Below are 14,020 nucleotides of genomic sequence, written 5' to 3' on the forward strand. Positions count from 1 at the left end.
TTGGCTGAGCGAAAGGCGACAGAGAGTAGGGATAATGGGTAGGTACTCACATTGGCAGGGTGTGACTAGTGGAGTCCCGCAGGGATCTGTCTTGGGGCCTCAATTTTTTTTTTTTTTAATTCGTTCATGGGATGTGGGCGTCGCTGGCGAGGCCGGCATTTATCGGCCATCCCTAATTGCCCTTGAGAAGGTGGTGGTGAGCCGCCTTCTTGAACCGCTGCAGTCCGTGTGGTGACGGTTCTCCCACAGTGCTGTTAGGAAGGGAGTTCCAGGATTTTGACCCAGTGACGATGAAGGAACGGCGATATATTTCCAAGTCAGGATGGTGTGTGACTTGGAGGGGAACGTGCAGGTGGTGTTATTCCCATGTGCCTGCTGCTCTTGTCCTTCTAGGTGGTGGAGGTCACGGGTTTGGGAGGTGCTGTCGAAGAAGCCTTGGCGAGTTGCTGCAGTGCATCCTGTGGATGGTACACACTGCAGCCACTGTGCGCGGTGGTGAAGGGAGTGAATGTTTAGGGTGGTGGATGGGGTGCCAATCAAACGGGCTGCTTTATCTTGGATGGTGTCGAGCTTCTTGAGTGTTGTTGGAGCTGCACTCATCCAAGCAAGTGGAGAGTATTCCATCACACTCCTGACTTGTGCCTTGTAGATGGTGGAAAGGCTTTGGGGAGTCAGGAGGTGAGTCACTCGCCGCAGAATACCCAGCCTCTGACCTGCTCTCGTAGCCACAGTATTTAAATGGTTGGTCCAGTTAAGTTTCTGGTCATTGGTGACCCCCAGGATGTTGATGGTGGGGGATTCGGCAATGGAAATGCCACTGAATGTCAAGGGGAGGTGGTTAGACTCTCTCTTGTTGGAGATGGTCATTGCCTGGCACTTATCTGGCACGAATGTTACTTGCCACTTACGAGCCCAAGCCTGGATGTTGACCAGGTCTTGCTGCACGCGGGCTCGGACTGCTTCATTATTTGAGGGGTTGCGAATGGAACTGAACACTGTGCAATCATCAGCGAACATCTCCATTTCTGACCTTATGATGAAGGGAAGGTCATTGATGAAGCAGCTGAAGATGGTTGGGCCTAGGACACTGCCCTGAGGAACGCCAGCAGCAATGTCCTGGGGCTGAGATGATTGGCCTCCAACAACCACTACCATCTTCCTTTGTGCAAGGTATGACTCCAGCCACTCGAGAGTTTTCCCCCTGATTCCCATTGACTTCAATTTTACAAGGGCTCCTTGGTGCCACACTCGGTCAAATGCTGCCTTGATGTCAAGGGCAGTCACTCTCACCTCACCTCTGGAATTCAGCTCTTTTGTCCATGTTTCCCTTGTTATTCACAATATTTATTAATGACTTAGATGAAGGCATAGAAAGTTTCATATCTAAGTTTGCTGATGACACAAAGATTGGTGGCATTGTAAGCAGTGTAGATGAAAACATAAAATTACAAAGCGATATTGATAGATTAGGTGAATATGCAAAACTGTGGCAAATGGAATTCAATGTAGACAAATGTGAGGTCATCCACTTTGGATCAAAAAAGGATAGAACAGGGTACTTTCTAAATGGTAAAAAGTTAAAAAACAGTGTATGTCCAAAGGGACTTAGAGGTTCAGGTACATAGATCAATGAAGTGTCATGAACAGGTGCAGAAAATAATCAAGGCGGCTAATGGAATGCTGGCCTTTATATCTAGAGGACTGGAGTATAAGGGGGCAGAAGTTATGCTGCAGCTATACAAAACCCTGGTTAGACCGCACCTGGAGTACTGTGAGCAGTTCTGGGCACCGCACCTTCGGAAGGACATATTGGCCTTGGAGGGAGTGCAGCATAGGTTTACTAGAATGATACCCGGACTTCAAGGGTTAAGTTATGAGAACAGATTACACAAGTTGGGGTTGTATTCTCTCGAGTTTCGAAGGTTAAGGGGTGATCTGATCGAAGTTTATAAGATATTAAAGGGGAACAGATAGGGCGGATAGAGAGAAACTATTTCCACTGGTTGGGGATTCTAGGAGTAGGGGGCACAGTCTAAAAATTGGAGCCAGACCTTTCAGGAGCTAGATTAGAAAACATTTCGACACACAAAGGGTGGTAGAAGTTTGGAACTCTCTTCCGCAAACAGCAATTGATACTAGCTCAATTGCTGAGATCGATAGCTTTTTGGCAACCAAAGGTATTAAGGGATATGGGCCAAAGGCAGGTATATGGAGTTAGATCACAGATCAGCCATGATCTTATCAAATGGCGGAGCAGGCACGAAGGGCTGAATGGCCTACTCCTGTTCCTATGTTAAACCCCTTAATACTTCCTCTCTCACTAAGTTTATCCCATCCAGTATTTCGTAATCCTCCTCCTTAACTACACTCTGCATCATCCCTCTCTTTTGTGAAGACAGACACAAAGTATTCATTAAGAACCATAATGATTTTCCCTTCACTAACTCAGAGGCACTGAAGCCAGTGTAGCATCTTCTACTGCCACCTTGCCTTACATCAATGGCCTCAGTGTAGATCAAGGGCTGAATCAGGGGCCTTCCCCATCTGTATGGCTCAGTGCATTCATCCACCTAGCCCAGAACATTTTCACTTTTTAAAAAAATTCATTCTCAGGATGTGGGGGTCACTGGCAAGGCCGGCATTTATCATCCATCTCTAGATGCCCTTGAGAAGGTGGTGATGGGCCTACTTCTTGAACCGCTGCAGTCCATGTGGTGAGGGTACTCCCGCAATGCTGCTAGGTAGAGAGTTCCACGATTTCGACCCAGCAACAGTAAAATAAAGTTAGCCTATGTTCAAAGAGCCCAATGTAAATCATGGCCTAGTGTCACGTAGGAATGGTGACCAGGTGCGTGAGGTACCAGAGAGCTGCTGGCCCCCACAGAACCAAATCCAAGCGTGGGCTGTCGGCTTCAGAAAAGCGATATGATGAAATGACAGGTAACTGAAGCAGAAAAAGTAAACGTAAAACTGCAGTATTTAAAATATAAAACTAGATAAGTGTTCATAAGGTTCCAACTTAATTTATGAAATATATAATGCTGAATATTGTGGACACAATTGTGGTGAAGTACAGGATACAGGAAATGCATTGCTGTACACTGAACAGATAACCAAGTCAAATCGGTGTGGACATAATGCAGGCTACAGGTCACTACCCCTTCTCCTCTATTTCTCTTTCTCCCTCCAGCTTGTATCACTTACAACCCCGAAGTGGTGACTCATGCAGAGTGCCGTACAAGTGCAAGCAGCCCTCAAGTACCTTACCCAAGACTCCTTTCTCCATGTGTGAGCCCAGAGTGCACCAGCACGATCTTTGGGCTTCATAGAGCCCAATCCCGTTCTCTCTTGGCATCCAAACATATATACTTTCAGTAGGGGTTGCTGGATAATAAAGGAATTCTGGCTGATGCCTTCCTGGATGATGAAGCCAATTGCATCACTCCCTGGCTAAGATCAGCTGACTCCGCACAGACCAAGCATCAAAACTGATGCTCTTCTTTGTATAGCTCGATGCCAGATTACATGGTGCACCTCCCAATTCACTGCATGTAACCTTCTCTAGACCACTGCCACCATCAGCTCCACTCCAAAATCAGGGAATGAAATTAAACTGGGACTAACCAAACACTGCCACCAATTTCCCTTGCAAGGTAAACCATTGGTTTACTGCATTATGTAAAAGCCAATCAAGAAATGGCAAAACTCAGCACACCGACATCCCAAGTCTGAAGGATAGGCAACTGGGAGATTCTGTGCCCATTGGTGGTGAAAACAATAAGGTTTAGATGTATGACTTTCTGTTTGTAAGCCAAGCACTCAATCCTCAGGAACTGTCAGGAGTACTTTTAGCTGCAATAAGGCAGCGATTCTGGAATTCTGCAGGATTAAAAACAAAGGCACCGCTGTTTGAAAACCCGAGCATAAAAGGAACAGTAATCCTTTTAACTTTCAAAAACAGTTGTGTGTCTATCCCTGGCATCTTTTGTTCGAGAAGGAAATCTCAAAATAACCATTTTGCAAAACCAGCAGGTAATTCTCAGCTGACTTAACTGAACTTATGGTTGGTGGGTCAACAAGCTTAGAAAATCATTGCACAGTTATTGACGAGCAGCTGAAACAGTTAGTGACACCGCACCTTACAAATAACACTCCAGATTTCTAGAGACAAGAGTTAAAGAGTTCTGACAGGAAGTCTCCTCCCAAAATCCTAGCCTATCTTTTGACATTTCCAATGCTGTGATTCCTGCTGCGTACTTCCAGCATTTTCTGCTTTTATCTTTGCACCCATCTATTACCTGTTTAGCCAATATTGTGTAAACTCTCGGGGAGCAATTTTAACCTAACCCACCCATCGGGAAATTGATGTGATTGGGTGCTACGCTAGTTTTGCACTATGCCCGATTTTACTCTCCATTGAAGGCAATGGATGGGGTGTAAAACCAGTGTGCCACCCGATCCTGTGGGTTCCCTGCCCGGCGAGTTAGGTTAAAATTAACCCCTTGGAGCATGGATGGTGCTGTCTCTTCCTCCTCTACCGCTAATGGGTAGCATTGTGCAAACTTAAAGATAAGCATCTAGGCTCCCTGACAGCTTAGTGGGAAAAATGCTTCATGTGGTTGGGAATTGAGCTTGAGCAGGTACAGCGGCTGATGCTGCCCACCCATAGCACTGCACCGGTGGGTAAGGCATTAAGACAGCACTACTACCCACTTAGTTGTGCAGCCACTTCAACTGGGCTTGGTTCATGCAATATGGTGCGCTTGCCTGTGTTCTGAATTCATCCCATTTAGCTGCAGGGCCTAACCCGAAGACCAACAACAGCGGAAGCACAAGATTCACACGCACACTTGCTCGAGAGTTGTGAATGTGACTTGACAGTTCAGGCTGGCAACCATTCGCTGACCTCAAGGGGCAGGTCCACACAGACAAGCAACACCTTTGGTCAGGATGAAACGGCAACACAGAGAGTGAGCTACGCCATCGGCCGCTGTTTACTTCAGCTGGCGGTAGCATGAGGCAGGCAACAAAGTCACCCTGTGGCTCAGCGATGGCCTCAGCCTCTGGAGGCATCATCAGAGGTGCAGCGGCAAAGGATCTCTGTGCATATCTACTTCGACAAGTCTGCCCAGCTCCACTCCCCCAACAGCTAAACATCTCAGTTCTAGGAGACGGTGGCAGGAGTGTCCCCTTTCCTCCTAATATTAAAAAATAATAATAATTTGAAGTTTTAACGGGTTCCCCACACCTCCACCAGGCCAGCTGGGCACCTTTGAAATGTGGCTTCAAACCAAGTTAGCCTGCAGCCAATGCAAACTCTAAAGTGATGCGAGACAAGCTCTTGAATCCGACCCTAGTTACATGTTGCTCCTGTTCACACTGATGCAAAAAACCGCCTCGATTTTAAAATTCTCATCCTTGTTTTCAAATCGCTTCATGGCCTTGCCCCTCCCTTTCTCTGTAACCTCCTCCAGTCCTACAACCCTCCGAGATCTCTGCGCTCCTCCAATTCTTGCGTCTTGCGCATCCCCGGTTTCCTTCGCTCCACCATTGGCGGCCGTGCCTTCAGCTGCCTAGGCCCTAAGCTCTGGAATTCCCTCCTTAAACCTCCCCGCCTCTCTCTTCTCCTTTACGATGCTCTTTAAAACCTATCTCTTTGATCAAGCTTTTGGTCACCTGTTCTAATATCTCGTGGCTCGGTGTCAAATTTTGTTTGATAATCGCACCTTCGAAGAGCCTTGGGAGGTTTTCCTGCATTAAAGGTGCTATATAAATGCAAATTGTTGTTGTTGCATTCACTGCCTTCAAATCTCCAAATAGGACGATATAGCTGCTGCTTTAACTTTTGCAAGTGAGGAAACTGACTCTGAATGATAAGATAAAATCCATTTTATTCCCAGTTCTGTTCAACCAAATTTGAGGAAAAAAAGAGATGCTTTTTACTTACATGATACTGGTGGAGTTCTGCAGAATGGACGCTTTGGGTCCAAAGTGTGTATCAGGAGACGGGCCATGGAGGAAGTGCGCATGTCTGAAAGGAAAAGAGGCAAGATTCGTTTGTTCCCTTTTTACATTTCCCTCATTGGTCTTTGCCTTTTACTCCCATCCCTCTCTCCTTCCCCCCCGCCCACAAACTCTGCAAACAGCCAAAATAAAAGTAATTAGAACAGAGCATTAACCAAGAATGCACACACATAGTACACTGGTTCATATGTCAAGGGCAGGCTGGCCAGCTTCAGAACAAAATTGAAGGTTAAGCCCACAAATTATTTGATAAGACAGCAGTCGTATTGCTCCATTAATACAGAAGGACACATCATAGGGATTTCCACAATTAGGTTCGGTTTTATTTAAACCATAAAGGGGTTATGTAAAAATGGGGGACACTGTAAAGCAGAAATGCAGAAACCATACATCTGGGCAGCAGTTGTCTAATGCTTCCTTCACTATTAAAAACTGGCATTAATCTACATAGAATTTACAGCACAGAAACAGGCCATTCGGCCCAACTGATCTTTACCGGTGTCAATGCTCCGCACGAGCCTCCTCGCACCCTACTTCATTTAATCCTATCAGCACACCCTTCTATTCCTTTCTCCCTCATGTATTTATCCAGCTTCCTCTTCAATGCATCTATGCTATTCATCTCAACGACTCCATGTGGTTCCATGCAAGTTCCACATTCTAACCACTCTCTGGGTAAAGCAGTTTCTCCTGAATTCCTTACAAGCAAACCCAATCGTCTTCTGTCTGACAGCTCTGAAAACCGTCCATTTACACTGCGGATCATTGTCGGATGCAGCACTTTGTGTAAAAACAAACAACTGCCCGTGTCCCACCTCACTTGCTTGTTTCCCCATCCTCTTCCATAATAGTTTGCACTCCCACACAGCAGTTTCTCCTCCTCCTCCTCCTTCCCCATCCTCCGATCTAAGTATCAACTCTGGTTCAGTGGTAGCACTTTTGCTTCTAAGTCAGAAGGTTGAACAGTTCCACTCCAGTGACTTGAGCCCATAATCTAAACTGACACTTCAGTGCAGCACTGAGAGAATGCTGCATTGTCAGAGGTGCCGCCTTTTGGATGAGACATTAAACCGTCTGCCCTCTCAGATGGACATAAAAGATGCCCGGACCATTCCAAAGAGAGCAAGGAAGTTCTCCCAGTGACCTGGACAATATTTATCCCTCAACCAACACCTAAAAAAAAGACGACGTGGTCATTTATTTCATTGCTGTTTGTCGGAGCTTGTGGGTAAATTGTGCGTTTCCTTCAGTACAACAGTGACTACACTTCAAATGTACTTCATTGGTTGTAAAGCACTTATATATATTATGAAAGGCATTATATAAATGGAAGTCTTTCTTTCTTGCCTTGGCTGTTGTGCAGGAATCAAGCGAAGAAATCCAAATTAAAAGACATGAAACCCAACTTATATTTGTAGTATCTCTTTCACACAACAAAATAACTCGCACACCTTACAGGGTTAAATGCTGAGAGCTGAAGAAAACTGCAGAAGGGTGGAACAAAACTACGGATTGATTTGAAAAGAGAAAATGGATGGACAGAGTTGCCAGTCACAGAAGAAGGGGAACCAGGCAATGGAGGAGAATTTTTTTTTTGTTCTGCAGGATTCAGAAATCAATTTTAAATACCCGTTAAAGGAAATTACGAAAGTATGAGGTGTGAGTTGGCTAGGATAGATTGGGGAACTTTACTAAAAGGGATGACGGTGGATAGGCAATGGCTAATATTTAAAGAACATGTGCAGGAATTACAACAATTATTCATTCCTGTCTGGCGCAAAAATAAAACAGGAAAGGCTCAACCGTGGCTTACAAAAGAAATTAGAGATAGTATTAGATCCAAAGAGGAGACATATAAAATTGCCAGAAAAAGCGGCAAGCCTGAGGATTGGGAGCAGTTCAGAATTCAGCAAAGGAGAACAAAGAGATTGATTAAGAGGGGGGAGGGGGGGGGGAAAAGAGTATGAGAATAAACTAGCAGGAAACATAAAAACTGACTGTAAAAGCTTCTATAAATATGTCAAGAGAAAAAGATTAGTGAAGAGAAATGTAGGTCCCTTAGTCAGAAATGGGGGAAATTATAATGGGAAACAAAGAAATGGCAGAACAATTAAACACATACTTTGGTTCTGTCTTCACAAAGGAGGACACAAATAACTTCCTGGAAATGTTAGGGAACCAAGAGTCTAGTTAGAGGGAGGAACTGAAGGAAATCAGTATTAGTAAAAAAAGTGCTAGGGAAATTAATGGGGCGAAAGGCTGACAAATCCCCAGGGCCTGATAATCTACATCCCAGAGTACTAAAGGAAGTGGCCCTGGAAATAGTGGATGCATTGGTGGTCATCTTCCAAAATTCTATAGACTCTGGAACAGTTCCCACAGATTAGAGGGTGGCAAATGTAACCCCACTATTTAAAAAGAGGGAGAAAAAACAGGGAATTACAGACCAGTTAGCCTAACATCAGTAGTGGGGAAAATGCTAGAGTCTATTATAAAAGATGTGATAACAGAACACTTGGAAGGCATTAATGGGATTGGAAAAAGTCAGCATGGGTTTATGAAAGGGAAATCATGCTTGACAAATCTACTGGAGTTTTTTTGAGGAGGTAACTAGTAGAATAGATAGGGGAGAACCAGTGGATGTGCTGTACTTGGATTTTCAGAAGGCTTTTGATAAGGTCCCACACAAGAGGTTAGTGTGCAAAATTAAAGCACATGGGATTGGGGGGAATATACTGGCATGGATTGAGAATTGGTTGACAGACAGGAAACAGAGAGTAGGAATAAACAGGTCTTTTTCCGGGTGGCAAGCAGTGACTAGTGGGGTATCGCGGGGATCAATGCTTGCGCCCCAGCTATTGACAATATATATCAACGATTTGGATGAGGGAACTGAATGTAACATTTCCAAGTTTAGAGACGACAAAAAGCTGGGATGGAATGTGAGCTGTGAGGAGGATGCAAAGAGGCTCCAATGTGATTTAGACAAGTTGGGTGAGTGGGCAAGAACATGGCAGATGCAGTATAACGTGGATAAATGTGAGGTTATCCACTTTGGTTGTAAAAACAGAAAGACAAATTACCTGAACGGCGATAGATTGGGAAAAGGGAAGGTGCAATGAGACCTGGGTGTCCTTGTACACCAGTCGCTGAAAGCGAGCATTCAGGTGCCGCAAGCAGTTAGGAAGGCGAATGGTATGTTGGCGTTCATTGCAAGAAGATTTGAGTACAGGAGCAGGGATGTCTTACTGCAGTTGTACAGGGCCTTGGTGAGACCACATCTGGAGTATTGTGTGCAGTTTTGGTTTCCTTATCTGAGGAAGGATGTCCTTGCCATGGAGGGAGTGCAACGACGGTTTACCAGACTGATTCCTGGGATGGCAGGACTGACTATGAGGAGAGATTGAGTCGACTAGGCCTATATTCACTAGAGTTTAGAAGAATGAGAGGGGATCTCATCGAAACATATAAAATTCTAACAGGACTAGACGCAGGGAGGATGTTCCCAATGGATGGGGAATCCATAACCAGGGGTCAGAGTCTCAGGATACGGGGTATGCCATTTAGAACAGAGATGAGGAGAAATTTTTTCACTCAGAGGGTGGTGAACCCGTGGAATTCTCTACCACAGAAGGCAGTAGAGGCCAAGTCATTAGATGTATTCAAGAAGGAGACAGATATTTTTTAATGCTAAAGGGATCAAGGGATATGGGGAAAAAGCAGGAACAGGGTACTGAGTTAGACGATCAGCTATGATCATTTTGAATGGCGGAGCAGGCCCGAAGGGCCAAATGGCCTACTCTTGCTCCTATTTTCTATGATTCTGTGTTAGCAGTCAGTGTACTAGCAACTCCTAGTTTAAGCACATTAAATTGGATTTAGGAAACTGGCACATGCAGCCTTGTATTTTACATTACTAAATTAAGCATTATTCCAAACCGGCATATGTACCCAGTTTCATCTTGCAGGTCTGGGATGATTAAGCAAAATATTAAAGAAGAAAATGGGTTACTGTAAGAAAACTGCGATGAGATATTTTTATTCAGATAAGAAGTAAAATTTAGAGAAAAACTGTAGTGTGGTCCTGGCAGAATCCAAACTGACCATCGGTGAGCAGGTTATTGGTAAGCAAGTGCCACTCTATAACGGTTGCCGACTCTTTCCATCACTTTGCTGATGATTGGGGGTAGGCTGATATGGTGTTAATTGGCCAGGTTGGATTTGTCCTGCTTTCTGTGGACAGAAAATACCTGGGCAATTTTTCACATTGTCAGGTAGCTGTACTGGAACATCTTAGCTAGGGGTGCGGTTAGTTGTGCAGCACAGGTCTTCGGTACTACAGTCGGCAGGGCCCATAGTCTTTGCTGTGTCCACTGCACTCAGCCGTTTCTTGATGTCACGTGGAGAATCGGGTACATGCTGCTCATTATTCTCCAACCATATTCTAGTGGTCATAAAATCACAGGCAGGAACCCTGGCTTTGCAATACGTGCATTCAGCATGCAAGATTCCCCGACAAAAGCACAAAGTCAGAAGATGACCTCTATTAAGTTAGCGATCCTTTGCGGGTGATCAATTTTAATCCAGCCACGGCATCACTACTGATGTAGATGTGATCCTCATAGCATGACTGAATTTATAGATAAGTTCAGTTTACCTGCATCATGACAGCATGAGGTTGGATGCAAAATAAAGCCCTCTCAGATGGACATAAAAGATGCCCCGGACCATTCCAAGAAGAGCAGGGATGTTCTCCCAGTGACCTGGACAATATTTATCCCTCAACCAACACCTAAAAAAAGACAATGAGGTCATTTATTTCATTGCTGTTTGTCGGAGCTTGTGGGTGAATTGTCCCATTAAGCACCCCAAAATTAGTACAGCTCAGGTTAGAAGCAGAACAAAGCTCCATTTATTCTTATTTATGGTCCCACTCTCATTTACTATACACATAAGTGAGCTATACCAGAGATTGTGAAATTCTGCAGAAGGGCATTGATAAGCTAGCAGGATGGGCAGATATAGTTCAGTATGGAAAAACGTGAAGTAATACATTTTAAAAAGTAAAAATAGGGCCAAAAAAGACACCTTAAATGGTTACGGTTTTTAACAGAGTAGAGGAGCAGAGAGACCTGGGTGTACTGATGCACACGTCATTAAAAGTGGCAGTGCAAGTAAATACAGTAATGAAAAAGGTAACTGATCCATTGTTTTAGATCTAGAAAACAAAACAAAGAGGTAATGTTGAACTTGTACAAAATATTAGCTACAGTTGGAGTACTGTGTACAGTTTTGAACACTACATTAGGAAGGATATAAAAACAAAAAAAGAGAAAGTGCAATGTAGTTTTCAATAGGATGTCACGAGGGATGAGAGGCTGCAGATGTGAAAAATACGGGCTTTTTATAAAATTAGAGCCGAGAAGGTTAAGAGGCAACTTCACAACGATCTTCATGGTTTTGAAGGATTATGATATGGTAAGTAGGTTGTTTATACTGGGCAGCAAAGCAGTAACGAAATGGCACATCTTAAGATTATCACGAAAAAAATTAGAGGTTCAGAAAAACTTTTTGTGCGCAGAAGGCAGTTAAAATGTGGAATTTATCTGCCATGAACCATTGTTGCAGAATCCATAAAGGGTTTTAAAAGGGAACTAGTCATTTGAAAAAAAGAGAAATATTAAACAGTACAGAGTGGGAGAAGCAAAGTGGGATTAGATGAAGTCAGAGTAAAACATTAGTGCAGACTGGATGGGGCTGCAACATTCTGTGATTGAACAGGAAATCATTGCTTTGTGTTACTATGGCTACAATGTACAGGCTAATTCCCAGTATTTCCTTAAAGTGTTTTTGCTTCGAGGCCTTATGGATGAGTAAATTGGGAACGTAATTTTCAGTTTTGACATCCAGTGTCCATATTAAGCATTCCCAGAGTACGTACAGCATAAGGCACCAGCTTGCACTATTTTAACAACAATGTACTTTGATCCCAAATCTCAAACAAGCACCTGTGTCTGCAGTGTTGAGATATTTCAAATTCCCACACAACAGCCATCCTTCTGGTCTCTCTGTGGCTGACAATTTGAGTGCAGTTGAGGGCAGTTCTTTTTTTTTTTAACGTTGCAGACTTTCCCTTGGTCGGAATCTGGCTAAGATTGCCCCAACAACTGGTAGACAGAGCAGCCCATCGTCCCACAGTTGGAAGTGAGTTTGAATTAGAAGTGAAAGCTGGCCCACCCTACCATTCAGTCTGCATTCCAGTACAGAACACTAACCAAACCATGACAGCAACACTTAGGATCACTTTAAGATTCATCCTTGGAATGCAACAAGAAAGCAAGAAAGACTTGTAATTATTTATATAGCACCTTTCACATACTCAGGACGCCCCAAAGCACTTTAAAGCCAATGATGTACTTTTGAAGTGGAGTCACTGTTGTAATGTAGGAAACGTGGCAGTCAATTTGCACACAGCAAGATCTCACGAACAGTAATACGATAATGACCAGATAATCAGATATTAGATTTTGATTGAGGGATAAATATTGGCCAAGACACCAGGGAGAACTCCCTGCTCTTCTTCGAATAGTGCCATAGGATCTTTTACATCCACCCAAGAGGGCAGATTTAACCGCTCATCCAAAATACTGCACCTCCAACAATACAGCACTACCTCAGTACTGCACTGAAGTGCCAGCCTAGATTTTGTGCTCAAATCTCTGGAGTGGGACTTGAATCCATAACCTTCTGACTCAGAGGTGAGTGCTACCACTGAGCCACAGCTGATACTTCCTTGAAATGCAGTAGCACATGCATCATTAAATTTTCTGGCACAACACAACTAAATGGAATTGTCTAACTCAGCAGAGACCAGGAATCGTCTTGAATCAGTGCCACACTTCTCAGCTTGTCTGTCCAACCACATTTTTGGGTCCCAACCCTGCTCCCCACCAGCCTAAAGGCACAGACATTAAGGTACAGTCCATGGACACCTCACCCAACTAACCATTTTTCACATGAGCCTAGGCAATGAGTATTGACCAAAAAGCATCACAGCTGAACCTGACACAGTTCTCACCTGGCATCCACACAAATACACTTCTCAGCTGATTGATCTCCCCTCCCCAAACCAAGTGCCTCAACTGCCATCGGTGCAGACTGGGAATTGAGCATAGGATCGCCTGGCTTCCTACATTACAACAGTGACTACATGTTAAAAGTACTTCATTGGCTGTAAATTACTTTGGGATATCCTGAGATCGTGAAAGGTGCAATATGAATGCACGTTCTTTCTAGCACATTGGACAATGGCTTTACCTTTCTTGGACAGCTCTGTTACCACTGGCCCCTAATTAGTAAAACTTCTAGTTGGCAAGCAGCCTGGGAGCAGACATATTGGTACATGACATCCAACCCTACCATGTGACAGTGTTCCACTCCAGCAATATCATGAAGATGATGGGGTGAGCACTCCATATTCATGCCAACACTGAAGTGGCCGGAGTGGAAATTTATTAGAACACACCAGGGGGAAGAAACACACACAAAATGTCCGCCTTTACATTACAGTTTTACTTGAGATAAAAAGAAAACTGCAAATGCTGCAAATCTTATATTCTAAACAGAAGATTCTTTGTAAATGCACAGTAACTCTTGCCAGCATTTGAAAGAGAAGATAGTTTAATGTTTTGGACACAAACAAAAAGGACTATTGGCCAACCTTTTAACCTCTCTCTTCAAATGCCGATAGAGCTGCTGTATATTTCCAGTAGATTTTTATTTTCTTTTAAACTTGCATTTATATAGTGTGTTATTTCATTGAAACATCTGAAAACAGCTCACATAATAATTACTTTTGAAGTGTTACAACCATTGCATAGTTCTAAAACACAAAAATGGCAGAAAGGAGTGACATTGCTAAGCCTTGGGATCTTTTACAAGCACCTGAACAGGCAAACGGAGCTTCGGTTTAACATCTCAGACAATACACAGTACC

General features: G+C 43.9%; 1 protein-coding gene across 6 annotated transcripts in view; it reads right to left on the bottom strand.

Annotated features, from left to right (window-relative positions):
• nadkb (NAD kinase b) overlaps positions 1–14,020 on the bottom strand; it is a 43,766-nt gene that overhangs the window by 26,449 nt on the left and 3,297 nt on the right. For all 6 annotated transcript variants that reach the window (XM_067994904.1, XM_067994901.1, XM_067994902.1 and 3 more), the window contains one exon: positions 5,948–6,031. In XM_067994904.1, coding sequence (XP_067851005.1) covers positions 5,948–6,031 — 84 coding nt within the window. The remainder of the gene's footprint in view (positions 1–5,947; positions 6,032–14,020) is intronic.

This window comes from Heptranchias perlo, chromosome 13, assembly GCF_035084215.1.
Source record: "Heptranchias perlo isolate sHepPer1 chromosome 13, sHepPer1.hap1, whole genome shotgun sequence".
NCBI lineage: Eukaryota > Metazoa > Chordata > Chondrichthyes > Hexanchiformes > Hexanchidae > Heptranchias > Heptranchias perlo.